At 42.7% G+C, this 16,182-nt stretch overlaps 1 protein-coding gene across 1 annotated transcript in view; it reads right to left on the reverse strand.

Moving 5' to 3' along the window:
* RAB3B (RAB3B, member RAS oncogene family) overlaps nucleotides 1–15,699 on the reverse strand; it is a 52,356-nt gene extending 36,657 nt beyond the window's left edge. Inside the window, exons 1-2 of the mRNA XM_075832994.1 lie at nucleotides 15,456–15,699; nucleotides 4,228–4,455 (exon numbers count right to left, since the gene is read on the reverse strand). Of these exons, the coding sequence (XP_075689109.1) occupies nucleotides 4,228–4,455 (228 nt within the window). The 5' untranslated portion in view covers nucleotides 15,456–15,699. The remainder of the gene's footprint in view (nucleotides 1–4,227; nucleotides 4,456–15,455) is intronic.
* Between the last annotated feature and the right edge of the window lie 483 nt (nucleotides 15,700–16,182).

Raw genomic sequence — 16,182 nt, forward strand, 5'->3', positions numbered from 1 at the left:
CGTAATTGGAGCGGTTTTTCCATGGAGTCCATGGAAAACGGCTCCATTTACGTCTGAAGAAGTGACAGGCACTTCTTTGACGCGGGCGTCTTTTTTACGCGCCGCCTTTTGACAGCGGCGCGTAAACAAAATGACCGTCGGCACAGAACATCGCAAAGCCCATTCAAATGAATGGGCAGATGTGTGCCGACGCTTTTGAGCCGCATTTTCGGACGTAATTCGGGGCTAAAACGCCCGAATTACGTCCGTACATAGTGTGTGTGAACCCAGCCTTAAGGACCAAACCATATTCAGAGGGACCACATTACAGGTCTTTATTGGTTTTCTCAATCAGTGCAACCTCTGAGGGTGCTTTTGATGCCATTTTTTTTTTCTATAAATGCCTTCCCTTGGTGACCGCTGCAGCCAATGTTTGCTGGTAGCGATGACATTCCGTCCATAGTGATGTCACCACTGCTGCCTAGGATTGGCCATAGATGGCACATCACATAATGCCAGGGCAATGCAGGGAAAACAGTCAAGTACAATAGTCTGTCGCTGTGAAAACAATAGAGAGCCATATGCAAGGCCAGATTGTAGGGAGGCAACTGCTAATCCCTGTGACCCCACCTCTCAGTAAACCATCTGACTGCTTCTTGGCAATCCTAGAAAAAGTGGCTTGGCTGTCTCCCTAACTCTTGCTCAGTGGAGAGGACAATGTCCACGCACAGCCACCTTTCTTAAATGTGGCTTCGTTAAGGGGGTCTACGTCCCAGAGATGGGAGCCCAGGAGCCTTAGTCCGACCCTGGCCATGTGAAGCCCTCTTGTTTCAGGGAGACAGAATGTTGACAGAGCTTGGCTACTGTGAGCCACTTGAGCAGAAGACACACACTTATCATTAAATGAATATTCCCTAAAATAGGATTGAAGATGAAGCTAAAAGGTATACGTTTCCTATTGGTATTATTGCTTAGGGAGTTGATGTCTACTCTATCCTAAAGAACGGCCATCAAGTTATAGTCCTGGAAAAACCCTTTGTGTTTTTTCAGGTTGTTGCCGATCTCTTGCTTTTAAAATGATGACGTCACTGTTTTATTTGAGTCACAGCTTTAATGTAGAGGTTTAGTCTATATATGGTATTTATGTTCACTCCTGGTCTCTGCTCAACAACATGTCAAAGGGAAGAGATAAAACAGATCCTCAAAAGATGTTCAGCCAAGGCCACACTTACACCAGAAAACTTCTCACATTACCTCCCACTCCAGTAGATTAGAGGACATGAACAATGATATTCAATATTCTGTATTCTTTTTATTTTTAAATTCACCCATACGTAACAACAAAAAAAAGATAGCGCAGAAGCCTACAGTTTAGTAATTATGTTTTATTTAAAGAGATATTGCCATTTTCGTTTTTTTTTTGTAGCGGCGCTCAATAGGAAGCGCAGCCATATTGATAGCCAGCTTTAAATTAGCTTCTTAGAAAGTGATGGTTTAAGTGCCACTTTGTTACTGACAGAATGAGTTTGTCTTTGAGAAGGTCATTTGAAGGTGACAAGCAATATAGCTGCACTTTTTGTGTTAGGGCATTGCATTATTGAAATGTCTTAATATAATATTATCACTATTTTTCCATATACAACCTAAAGAGAATGTAATAATTGTATGGTTGAGGGAAATTAAAAACATGCCGCAGCTATTATGGGGGCAATATAAACAAAATACAGCTGGTCATAGTAACTAATGTGTTCTCCATCAGGACAAGACAGTGGTCCACTGACAGAGTACAGGCTGCCATAAATAGCTTCTAAAAACCACCAGCAGGGATATCAACAGATTCCTCTTGCTTGTACAAAGAGTGATCCTAATAAGAAATATGAAGTATGAAATTGAAGTATGAAATTGCTAATTAAACAATGTTCTACTTTAAAAGTTTGAGGACCCGCGCCGTAAAAGTACAGCACAGGTCCCATGAGGGCTCCTGCCTCTGTACAATTACAGCACTCTGATAGTGACTGTTCCAGGAGCAGGACCACGACTCTAATACAAGGTCACGGCCTTGCTCTAAAGACAGAGATCAGAGAAACCCTCACTAATCTCCGTAATTTAACCCCTTGTATGATGTGATTGCGGAATACAAGGGGAAAGCAAAGGGGCATTGTTGTCACGCGATCCTTACCAATACATACATGGGTAGACAGCCCAGGGCTGTTATATAAATCTATACCCTTATTTAAGGTGATTGGTCAATGGTGTAAAATAAATTTTAAAAAAAATGATGAAAAAAATAACTTTCTTTTATTTTGCATTTCCATCAAATTATAAATGAATATACATTAATAATTGTAATATATGTACATAACAATGGAACCAAAAGAAAGTACAACTAGTCCTGCAAAAAAAAATAAAAAATAGACCTAATCCAACTACTTTGACCTAAAATTAGAAAAGTTATGACTGCCGGAATGCCAAGAGACAAAAACTAAAAAAATTCTATTGGTCCTTAAAGAGGCTCTGTCACCAGATTTTGCAACCCCTATCTGCTATTGCAGCAGATCGGCGCTGCAATGTAGATTACAGTAACGTTTTTATTTTTAAAAAACGAGCATTTTTGGCCAAGTTATGACCATTTTTGTAGTTATGCAAATGAGGCTTGCAAAAGTCCAAGTGGGTGTGTTTAAAAGTAAAAGTCCAAGTGGGCGTGTATTATGTGTGTACATCGGGGCGTTTTTACTACTTTTACTAGCTGGGCGTTCTGAAGAGAAGTAACATCCACTTCTCTTCAGAACGCCCAGCTTCTGCCAGATCACGCTGTGACGTCACTTACAGGTCCTGCATCGTGTCAGACGAGCGAGGACACATCGGCACCAGAGGCTTCAGTTGATTCTGCAGCAGCATCGGCGTTAGCAGGTAAGTCGATGTAGCTACTTACCTGCAAACGCTGATGCTGCTGCAGAATCATCTGTAGCCTCTGGTGCCGATGTGTCCTCGCTCGTCTGACACGATGCAGGACCTGTGAGTGACGTCACAGCGTGATCTGGCAGAAGCTGGGCGTTCTGAAGAGAAGTGGATGATACTACTCTTCAGAACGCCCAGCTAGTAAAAGTAGTAAAAACGCCCCGATGTACGCACATAATACACGCCCACTTGGACTTTTACTTTTAAACACACCCACTTGGACTTTTGCAAGCCTCATTTGCATAACTACAAAAATGGTCATAACTTGGCCAAAAATGCTCGTTTTTTAAAAATAAAAACGTTACTGTAATCTACATTGCAGCGCCTATCTGCTGCAATAGCAGATAGGGGTTGCAAAATCTGGTGACAGAGCCTCTTTAAAGCAACTCTCCGGTCCCGAGACAACATTTTAAAGATGACTGGGTATATGGAGTATTATCACCTGGTGCCCTCCCGTTGTGTCCCTCTGCCGTGGATCTGCCATTTTAGGCTCCCCTCTGTGCTGTCCCAAAATGGCTGCAGCGCTTCTTAGACTAAGAGTCTGAAACACTTCCACTGCTCTCGGATTGGCCAGAACTGCTCATGCGAGCAGTTACGTCCAATAACGTGAACAGAGGGAGTGTCTTAGGCTCGGTCTGAGAAGCGTTGTGGCCATTTTGAAACAACACAGAGGGGACCCTAAAATGGCTGATTCACAGCATAGGAGGGCAACTGGAGGGCACTAGGTAATATTACTCCATATACCCCATCACATTTATGATTTTGTCCGGAGACCGGAGGGTCACTTTAAGGCCAAAATTGGCCTGGTCTTAAAGGGGTTGTCCACTACTGGACTACTAATGACCTATCCACCGGATAATCAGTACATGATCTGTGCGGACCCCGCACCGTTAAGCCTCTCCAGCTGCCTCTGAGCACCGCCAGAAGTAGTTGACTCTGGCCATGTACACGCCAGAAGCAGCTGGCTCTGGCCACTGAATAGTGTCCGAGCTGTAGTACTGCAGCTCTACTCCTATTCAAGTGAATTGAATAGAAGCAGTTGCAGTTCGGCAGCAGGGCCGCCATGCGATGTACTGTACAGAGCTATCTGCTTCCGGCTCCGTACATCGCATAATGGGCCATACCATCTGGTGGCCAGAGCGGCTTAACGGTGCGGGGTCCAGGTGCCGGATAGGTCATCAGTTGTTCAGTAGTGGACAACCCCTTTAAAGGTCTTTGAGGGGAAGCTCACTTTAACCTCTTCAAGTCCATTGCATTGAGCTAACAGCAGAAAAAAAAAACACAACTCACCCAAATCTGTAGCTTCACTCTCTTATCATTTCGATAAACTGTCTTCACCTTGAAGTCTATTCCCACAGTGCTGACAAACGCAGGCGTAAAAGTGTCATCCGCATACCGGAACAGAAAGGAGGTTTTCCCCACGCTGCTATTTCCGATGATCAGCAGTTTGAACATATAGTCAAAATTCTGGTCAGAAGCATCTCGCTGTCCGTATCTTGGATCGGTAACAGAGGCCATCTGCAATACAGAAAGGTGGACACAAGATGAGGGAGATGGTTGGACCTAGCTGGGTTCAGATTTGCAGTTCTACACTCCAAAGAAAATTTTGAGGTTCTCACAATTGGTGATCTAAGAAAATTTGTGGAGCATGTCAAGACATTCCTGAGACAGGGTGCAGCTCCACACATGAGTGAGAGGAATGTAGGAGACACTCTACCAGTGGTCTTCAACCTGTAACTCTCCATCTGCAGACTACCAGGAAATGCTGGAACCTGTAGAGGCATAGGTTGTAGAGCACTGGACTACACAATATTGAGTGGGCACCACAGTGGTGGAAGTTGTCCCAATTGTAACAGATAGACGGGAATATAACGCACAAATTTGACTTGTTGAGGGTGTAACCTTCTACAAACTCAGTACTCATTGTAATGAAGTCAGTAAATAGAAGTCCTTCAGTTATGTCAAGACGTAGGAAAGCCACATACCTTGCCCCTGCTCTTCACACAGTACTAGAGAATCTAAATTCAGGGTAAAGGCTGTGTTGCCTCTGTACTTGCCGACAAGAGCAAATACCAAAGGCAAGTGGTTCCTATTGTCCTCTAATAGGATCTGCTCGTTCGAACCATTAATATTTTTCCAATAACATGGAATCAAATTACGGCCATGAGAATGTGACCTTAGGGTGATAGATCAAGTTGTAAAGTTGCAATTCAGCTGCTAAGAAAAATAAATAAATTAATCTATTTTAATCAGTTTCGTAAATTCATGATTATCCATCTAGCGATATTCATGAGCTCCATGGAGCTTCCTGCCCTAATCAACATCTAATTTACAGGACTTGATAATGAGAACATCAGTTTACTCCATCCAAGCTCTATAGGCAGAATGGTAACATAATAATAATGATTATGATAGTGATAAGAAAAAAACACAACCTAAATCTCTTGAAGTGCTTCACTATCAGAGGCTGTAAACAGAAGTTATAATAAAATAGAACGTACAAAACATCTACAATGAAACAGACGGAGAGAGGACGCCTATAATCTACGGGCTCATTTACAAAGCTGTACATGACATTCAATGAGCCCTCATGGTTAGGATGCCCGTACACAGCTGTGCGGCACAATAGAGCAACGTGTACAGTCACCCGTACACAACATGAAACACAATTGCACCAGGTAGAAATTATTAAAGGAGTATACCCATCATAGGAATTTATCGCAAATCCTCCTCTGGAACCCTCACCTAATAAAAGAACCAGTGTTTGTCCATTCCAATGGAGTCTGCTTGCTCGGCTCTTTCCGTAACTCCCATACACTTCAATAGAGACGGATGGGAACAAGCGCACTATCCATAGAAGTACATGAGAATGAGACAGCCTGAAATGGACTAATGGGAGCCAGAAAACGTGACCTCCCGATCTCCTCATAGTTCGGGGTCCCAGAAGTGGGACCTAAACCTATCAGGCATATCTTGTGGATATGCCATAAGTGTCTAAAGTGGTAATAGAAGGAATGGAGAAGAACCAGGATTACCCACTTTACGAGAAACTCGACTAAAACCTTTTTTCGTTCCTTCTTCAGGACCTTCATTTATTAGCTGGGGTAGAGAGCGGCTACAAAGAGTGTCTCCCTCTCTGGAGGACCTGGTCCTGCACTACACAGACAGACCATTGATTACAATGGACACAATGTAATGCTTTGTTCACCCTGTGGTGGCGCTGCGGGTGAATTGAACACTTGGAGTTAGTTTCCAAGTGATCAACTTCTTTTTGGGGAACCTTCTAAAAAAATGATATTTCCAAAGCGGAAATTTAATTTAATTTAAAATGAAGACAACAAAAATGATATTCTCATCCTTTCACGGTGAGACCAAAGTGTATGGCGTTAAATTCAATTCTGTCATCATCTGCCCACATAATGTCAACCGAAATGATGCGCTTTACAAATGAATATTTCAGCTGGAAACAAGTACATTGCCTCTATTTTTGTGTTTTCACTCTTTTCACGTCACCACTTAAAGGTCACTCATCCAGACTGAAGTGAGTCCGTCCATTCCAGTTGTCATGCCAATGATACCACCGGCTGCTGCTGTTGTCGCCCTCAGTTTCATCATCTGACAGACCCATAATGAACGTTATGAGAGGCAGCACTCCTCTGAGGTAGAAAACGTAACTCCATGCAGTTAGCACACATCTTGTGACTGGTAACTTGAGACATAAGAGAAGTGTGTGAATTGCCAAATATGAGACTTGTTATGTTACTATTTCCTAACATCCTTTTGTTCAGCTGGGAAATTCATGCTAGAAGGCCAGCTGTTTACCGTGCAATACACCGCAGCCGTATTGGGGCCGATTTACTAATACTATCTACATTTTAGAGAGAGTAAACTTAGACAAGGCAGTCAGAAAATGCGCCAAATTCATCACAGTAATGCATGCTGTATGATAAATTTGGCGCATCTAGCGAGACATGCTAGGGACTTTGCTCTTCCTTATACCACCTAGTAGTTGGCTTAGTTTACGCCAGTTTTTTGTGCCAAAATGTTGGTGCACAGTGTCACATTTTAAGCCACAGACCTTTAAGACCATCACACCCCTTTCTGTGCTAAACCACGCCCCTTGTCGAGCACGTAAAAAAAAAAAGTTTCTAAAACCGTTAAAAAATAATAATTTGCTGCACAGCTATTATTCCCATCAAATCTGACAACAGAAGCTGGAACCGAGTCTCTGACAGCAGCGTGAACTGAGCCTAAAGTTCTGTTCACACTGGTCTAATGACTACCGTTGTTTACACGACCCATGACAGATCAGTTATGATCAGGGGCGTAACTAGGAAAGACTGGGCCACATAGCATACTTTTGACTGTTGCCCCCCCCTCCCCTGGGTGTCACACAACCCCCCCCCCCCCTTGTAGATAGTGCCTTTTTTACAGCCCCCCCTGTAGATAACGCCATATAGCCCCCCTGTAGATAACGCCATACAGCCCCCCCTGTAGATAACGCCATACATCCCCCTCTGTAGGTAGCGCCATACAGCCCCCTCTGTAGGTAGCACCATACAGCCCCCTCTGTAGATCGCACCATACAGCCCCCTCTGTAGATAGCACCATACAGCCCCCTCTGTAGATAACGCTATACAGCCCCCTCTGTAGATAACGGCATACAGCCCCCTTTGTAGATATCTACAGAGGGGGCTGTATGGCGTTATCTACAGGGGGGACTGTATGGCGTTATCTACAGGGGAGGACTGTATGGCGTTATCTACAGGGGAGGACTGTATGGCGTTATCTACAGGCGGGACTGTATGGCGTTCTCTACAGGGGGGACAGTATGGCGTTCTCTACAGGGGGGACAGTATGGCGTTCTCTACAGGGGGGACTGTATGGCGTTATCTACAGAGGGGGCTGTATGGCGCGAACACCATACAGCCCCCACTGTAGAGAACGCCATACAGCCCCCACTGTAGAGAACGCCATACAGCCCCCACTGTAGAGAACGCCATACAGCCCCCCTGTAGGGAACGCCATACAGCCCCCCCCTGTAGGGAACGCCATACAGCGTCCCCAACCCCCCAAAAAAATGCGACCTACAGTGTGTCCTACAAAAGACATGTATGCCCTATCCACAGGATAGGGGATACATGTGTGATTGCTGGCAGCGATAGGGAGAACGGGGGGACCGAAAGTCCCCCCAAGTTCTCCATGACTAACCTCTGACTTCCGGCGTCTGCGCAGCTCAATAAAAATGAAAGGAGTGCTGGTCACGCATGCGCACAAGCGCGACCGGCGCTCCATTCATTTCTACGGAGCTGCCGACACAGACCCCGGAAGTCCGAGGTTTGTGATGGAGAACTTCAGGGGACTTTCAGTCCCCCGTTCTCCCTATTGCTGCCAGCGATCCTGTGGATAGGGGATACATGTCTTTTGTTTAATGGCAGAGCGGGGAGATACCTCCCTGCTCTGCCAAAGTGTTCAGTGGCGTCGCGCTGTAGCAGCCATAGCGGCTGCTAGCGGAGCCTCCGGCCATGGTGGGGGCCCGTGCCGGCGGGCGACACGGGCCCCCTCATGCCGCCCCGTAGCAGCCGCTACGGCTGCAGTTACGCCACTGGTTATGATCCCTTCTACGGATCCATCATAATCATTTACTATTTCCGTTATTTAACCCGGACGGTGAACGCCATAAAAAAATAAAATACAATGGAAAAATTTCTGTTTTCTGTGAATCCGGACTTTAAAAAAAATTTGATTAAAAAGTGATCAAAAAGTCGAATCTACTCCAAAATGGTACCAATAAAAACTACAAGTCGTCCAGCAAAAAAAAAAAGCCCTCATACAACTGCATCGGCGGAACAATAAAAAAAAATTACGGCTCTTCAAATATGGAGACACAAAAACAAATAATTTTGAAAAAAAAGTGTTTTTACTGTGTAAAAGTAGTAAAACAAACAAAATCTATATAAATTGGGTATCGTTACAGTCGTAACAACCCGTTGAATAAAGTTATTGTGTTATTTATACACACGGTAAACGGCGTAGATTTAGGACGCAAAAAAAGAGTGGCGAAATTTCAGATTCCCCCCCCCAAAAAAAGTTAATAAAAGTTAATCAATAAATAATATGTACCCCAAAATGGTGCTATTAAAAAATACAACTTGTCCCCGCGAAAAACGAGACCTTATACACCTATGTCGATGCAAAAATAAAAAAGTTATAGCTCTTCGAAAGTGACGATGGAAAAACTTAAAAAACGGCTTGGTCATTAGGGCCCAGAATGCAAACAGGGGGAAGGGGTTAAAGATAAACCTACATATTAACTGCTTACCTAGCAACAGACTAGAAGAAAATCCAGTTCTACAGACACCAGGTGGGAAGCTGAAATGCTCGCTTGCTAATCACCGGCAAGAAGTAACTGAACAGCCGAGAACAGACAGAATCCCTCACAACGTTATAAGGGTTGATTCAGACGAACGTGGCGTTTTTGCGCACGCAAAACACGCAGCGTTTTGCCTGCGCAAAAGCCACTTGACAGCTCCGTGTGGCAGCATCATATGATGCGCGGCTGCGTGCTTTTCGCGCAGCCGCCATAATTATGACACGCCATTTGGATGTTTGTAAACAGAAAAGCACGTGGTGCTTTTCTGTTTACATTCATCCTTTTGACTGCTGTTGCGCGAAACAGGCAGTTCGCACGGAAGTGCTTCCGTGCGGCATGCGTGGTTTTCACCCACCCATTGACTTCAATGGGTGCGTGATGCACGAAAAACGCAGAGATATTGAACATGTCGCGCTTTTTACGCAGCGCACAAACGCTGCGCAAAAAGCACGGACTGTCTGTACTGCCCCATAGACTTCTATTGGTCCATGCGAGCCGCATGAAAACCACGCGGCCTGCACGGACGCAATTCACGTTCGTGTGAATCCGCCCTAATACACAGTCCATTTACTAGTGTCTTGCGCTTACAATGTGAACAACGCGTCCTTTACTAAATAAAGAGGCCCAGTCCGTTATATGAAAACACCTAAACTACTGCTCTGAGAGAGGGGAGGCGCTGGCAGCGTTCCCTAAGGAGAAGCCACGAGCACTTGCACATCAAGGGGCCGCCTCAGTGGCAATTGCGACCATAGCCCCAGGGGAATAAGGGTATATGTTTGCTTTGTATTTCCGCAGTGCAAAAATAATCTGCAGAAAACCTTACAATACTATGGAAAATAATATTCCGCAACGCAAGCAGTTAGGGTATGTGCGCACACAAACTCAAAAACGTCTGAAAATACAGAGCTGTTTTCAAGGGAAAACAGCTTCTGATTTTCATACGTTTTTTGAGCAACTCGCATTTTTCGCCGGCGTTTTTTACGGCCGTTTTTTTAGCAGTTTTTCTATGGAGTCAATGAAAAACGGCTCCAAAAACGGCTCAAGAAGTGGCATGCACTTCTTTTTTGCTTACGTTTTTTAAGGCGGCCGTTTTCAAAACGGACACATAAAAATACGCCCCGTCGGAACAGAACGCAGTTTTTCCCATTGAAATTAATGGACAGATGTTTGGAGGCGTTCTGCTTCCGATTTTTCAGCCGTTTACGGCCCGAAAATAAGCCATGTGAACATACCCTTAATGAAGCAAATACGCTACGTCGACGTCTCGGTCATGAATCTTGCATGACCAAGACAACAGTTATTATTGCAATTTCCTTCCTCTCCACTATATAGAACTAGAGGCTGTATGTGCATGAGCACATACAGCCTCTGGCATCCATAATAAAAATAAAAATATATTTTTGTAACACAAGCAAGGTGTGCCGAGTACAAATTCTTAACCTATACCCGGGTTGGGACCCTACCTCGAGCACCCAAAGAAACCAGTGCCATCTGAACACAACCATATACACTATATAGAACTGTCCGCAATTTTGAGCCCTTAAAAACTGCTAAAAGATTTCTTAAGCTGGCCATACATATGGGATACCTGTCAGACGAACGCTCGTTCTCCCGATTCCACCATTAACATGCATACTCTGTTTGGCTTGAGCGTGCATGTTTTTTTTAATGGGGAGAGAGGAAAAAGCCGCTGCCGCACCCCTCTGGCAGCAGCTGATCTCCCGCGGGAACAAAGGATCGGCATTCCCCCATCTGGTTCGTCTTTCCCCCAATATCTGCCATTGGTAGAGAAACAAGAGCCATACACATTATGTTGTCAGCCAATCCTACTGAAATCAGCAGGTTTGGCCAGCTTTAGGTAGAGTTCGTGGACGGAGTAAGGGTATGTTCACACACACTATTTGTTTTTGCCCCGAATTACGTCCGAAATAGCGGCTCAATAGCGTCGGCAAACATCTGCCCATTCATTAGAATGGGTCTTACGATGTTCTGTGCAGACGGTCATTTTTTTACGCCCCACTGTCAAAAGGCGGGGCGTAAAAAAGACGCCCGCGTCAAAGAAGTGCCTGTCACTTCTTCGGACGTAAATGGAGCCGTTTTCCATGGAATCCATGGAAAACCAGCCCCATTTAACGTCCGTAATGGACGCAGCAAAAAGCGCCTCAACATGCCATGACAGCTGAAATTACGGTGCGGTTTTCTCCTGAAAACAGCCCCGTAATTTCAGCCGTTACGGACACTGCCGTGTGAACATATCCTCACACTAAAAAAAAAAAAAAAAAATGCTCACAGGTATATCTGGCTGCTACAATGTTTATTTCTGTTATAAAGAAAAATATCTAATCAAGTAAAATCCACCACATAAAAAAGACACCAAGTGAAAATCTGGGCATAGGACAGCATCACAAACAGTGATGGTGCAACACCACACCACAAAAAACACAGCCAGAGGATATATCAAACAACCCCCCGTGTGTCAGCTGCCTGGACCCCTGCGAGTGTGACAGAGGATTGTGGTTTACTCCAATCAATGTTCAGGTTTTAGGTGGTTATGCTGTAACATTCATCCATTTTTTTCTTTTTTTTTTACGGAAGTGTCCCCTTAAATATTTTTACGGAAGTGTCCCCTTAAATAATAAAATTCTGGCTAGGTGGCGTTTACTGCATATGAACTTGAACAACTTTCATAAGAACTAACTAGGAGTTGTATAATTCCATAGCCGCCAACAGTCCCGAATTAGCACGGGACTATCCAGGATTTATAGAGACAGTCCCGGCAAATTACTGTCCCGGGACGTGTGCCGGCAACTGCCGCATTTAATTGTATCTGCGTCCTCATGTGTGACAATATCTACAGAGGGCACTGTGGCACTATCTGCAGTGGGCCATGCGGCATTATCTACAGGAAGCAGTGTGTGGCATTATCTACAAGGGGCACTGTGGAGCACCATCTACATCTACAGCATTAAATAAGTGGGTCCCCCTGGAGTACGCTCTATGGAGCTACATTTGTATTTGCATAGGAATAGAGAGAAGATTCTGCATCAATGCTTTACTCCTACATCTGTACCTGCATAGGACGTAACCCAGAGGGACCTGCTCATTTATTGCAGTTGATTGGCAACAAGTTGCAAAAGTGTGTGACCCCATTAAGAGGATAGAGCACATCGGATGGTCATACACCAAATCCGATCATATCACATGGTCCGATACTTTACGTATACCTCTTAAAACGCTAGAACTCAAGAAATCTTTCTATATCCTATAATTGACTGTATCGAAAAACACATTCGAAGGGGTGATGTCTCTAAAAACTTGGCAAAATGTGAATCCAAGTGGATCTGGACTCTGGGGACCATGGTTCCCCTTGGACTCAATGAAAATTTAAACTTTGCGCCATTCCTTTGACCATCGACCTCCAGTGGGTTATTTTAAGTATATTTTAAGTATGTTTTATGCTATTTATATCTAATTTCCTCTCCTTTATTATAGACTATTTCCGATTTTGGTATAGCCTAGAGAAGCTTAAGTCATGAACATTATATGATGAATATCGATCCACACTAAAGAAGAATACGATTCACCATTGTGGTCTTATTGGACTTTTTGCTCCCATCAATATTCTGTCTTCTTTATGTGGTATACAATTGCTTTTTCATGTCATATATACTGATGTGGATTGGTTATCTATTGGATTTATGCATATGCTTTACCTTATATATTGTACATGGATTTTCTTCTTTGTATATATTTATTCATTGTATACATTTTCTATGATTCACTTAATTTTGTTTCTATCACTTTTTTACATACATATATATTTGTGTTCTCGTATCAAGATTAATATAATGTATATTTTCACTGTATATATATATGATACACTTATATATTTATTCTACATTCTTTATTATCACACTTTTTAATCTTTATGGTTATTCATATTTTAAATATCTATGGATATCCACATAATATTGTCTTGTATTACACACACTTTTTAATGACACATTTTTTGGTTGTATGCATAATCTATATGGGTCCTATTTTATATATATATTTTCTGTCCCATATTATCTCACTTATTAATATATATTTTTTAATTTTTTAATTTTTTCTTAAGAGTTAGTCACCTTTATCACATACTTCCTGTACATCACTTCATATAGACATAATACAATGAATATCTGTGTAATATGCACTATTTGATATTAACTAATACCCATTAATTTTTATTATATTTTTTATTTCATTTATTTATTATTTTTCATTTATATATTTTTTCCTTTACACTTATTTATATATTAATATATATTTTTTATTTTCATTATTCAGAATGTAGTGAATAGAAGTTATATCCATGTAGGTGTTTGGCATGTATTTTCATTAAATATACACCAAAATCATGTTAAGCATTAGAGTATCTTTATTATATGTATATTACATACAATTATATTGATTAAACATGCTATCAATATACACCGAGTATATATATTTATAATATGTATTATCAGTATGGTGAAGCATATTGTGGATCACAAAGATCTTTTTCCGTTATCCCCATATAGTGGCTTATGTCTAATTTATCTTCTATTTGTTAACTAGTCTCAGCACATGTTGTCTTAAACACATATACATTCCACTAATGGTTTGAGAATTAATAAATAGTATCTATGGCTCTCTGCTTTGACATTGCCGTTCTGTCGGATTTGTCAGACATTGTCCTGTTTATACTTTACCTCTCTACAGCGTCTGTATGTGCGCGTGTGTCGGGGGGAGTGTCCTGGTGCCCTTTCGGTCCGTGCGTCTGCATCTGGGGGGGCGTGTCTCCATGGCGTCAGACGCCGTGGATCCACGCCCTCCGGATGACGCGCGGTCGGGGGATTTCCATGGGCTCTCCTGTCCGGACACATGACGCCAACTACTACAGACTTCATGCATCATCTGACAGGCGTCTGCAACTCTGATTGGACGGCTGTCTCTGTAAAGGGGAGGCCCCTGCTGGAGAGACGCCACCCCCGGACGAAGGCATTTCGCCGAAACGCGCGTCGGGACTGACGTTCTCTCTATGCAGAGGGCTGTTATGGGTATGTTACATGCTGTATTTTCTGTGCACTACTTCACTCCAACCATTTGCATCTTTACCAACTGCATCTGCATTCATTAGGTTTACTTACAGGCAATTATCTGGCGTTACATCCCAGTCTTTTGTGGTTATTTGCAGCAGAGTTTCCCATCTCTGCTCCTTCACACATGTTATGCAATTCTTTGCTGATGCTATTTATATAAAGATTGCGAACATTTTTCTGGGCAGATTCTCTTGGGTCCAGTAGTGCACGTATTTACTTATTCTACGTTTTCATATTACCTGTACGTCCTCTGTAACTGACAGACGTTTTATTTCATGCTCTGCATGATCCATCTTTTAATTTTGTTAATACTGTGATATTTAATAAAAATTTATACATGTTCTTTCAAAAATGACTATGTGTTAATTGACCCTACAACTTATAGGTTTTCTATATCCTATAAGGAATGATATTCTCATTTACTAGTTTATCTACGGGGGGATTCCAACACTTCATGAGTTTCATAGTGACCATCAGAGAGTAGATCAATGCTCATATTATTGGAAGTGTGATTAACCCCTTGTAGCCCTGGAGACCGTGAGTGAGCAACAGTAGAGAACCCAGGTGGTAGCAAGAGTAAACATGAGGCAATTTCCTTAGAGGTTACATACAAGCTGATCCGAAACACAAGGGAGGAGGAGGAGGGATAAACATAGGCAGCAGCAGCAGTAAGGTGTGTGTATATATATAAAAAGATAGATAGATTAGATAGATAGATAGATAGATAGATAGATAGATAGATAGATAGATAGATAGATAGATAGATAGATAGATAGATAGATAGATAGATAGATAGATAGATAGATAGATCAGGTAGCTATAAGGCTAAAATCATCTATAATATCATAATGGAAAATTTGCAATATGCATCAATAAGGAGTCTGCAAATCTATGGAGCCTGTTGTAGCATTATAAGCCGCAACATTAGCCAGTTCATGGTATGCTGGGACCTTTAGTTCCACCACAGCCAGACAGATAGAAGTTGAATACAAAGAATGGATAAGGACTTAGAACTTCCTTACCTCTGTCTCCTGTGAGGCACCTTCAGGATTCCCCTGGAGTCCCAATTAACTCTTGATTCCCCTTTCTCCCTTGGCCTGTCCTCCTTATTCTCCACTTAGCTGCCAGTCCTGCTTGTCCCCGCCAGTTCTGCCTCAGCTGCCAGTTCCCAGGCTCTCAGCTATCTGCTCTGGCCATGTCTTGTACACAACTTTCCATTCTCGCTGTTAAAAATCCCTGCAAATAATCAGCTCAGGTTTAAAAGGACCAAACACTTCTGGGCGTGGCCAGCTGTCATGACGTCAGATGGGTGTGTCCAATCACCAATTCTGCATCCCAGAGGGAGACTATGCTTTAACCCCTTGGTTGCCAAGTACAGTAAATCTTGCTATGAAGACTTAGTGCTGATAGAAGGCAGTGAATAGTAATGAATGAAAGTGGAAGACAATTATTTTATAATATTCACATACAGTTTTTAGCAACATCACTTTCTATCCCTTAAAGTTGCCATACATGCATCTATAATTTAATACCAGATAATTGGTGCTTGTACTAATAATAATCTATGTGTCTATGGTTACAAAACAATTATTACCAATCTGTCACAAGTCCTTATGACTACAGTCCCCTGATCATTTCCTTCACTAGTCCTTACGACCATAGTCAGCTGATCATATCCTTCACTAGTCCTTCCAACTACATTGTAGGCTGATAATTTCCTTCACTAGTCCCTATGACTACAGTCCCCTG

This window comes from Rhinoderma darwinii, chromosome 7 (assembly GCF_050947455.1).
Source record: "Rhinoderma darwinii isolate aRhiDar2 chromosome 7, aRhiDar2.hap1, whole genome shotgun sequence".
Lineage (NCBI taxonomy): Eukaryota > Metazoa > Chordata > Amphibia > Anura > Rhinodermatidae > Rhinoderma > Rhinoderma darwinii.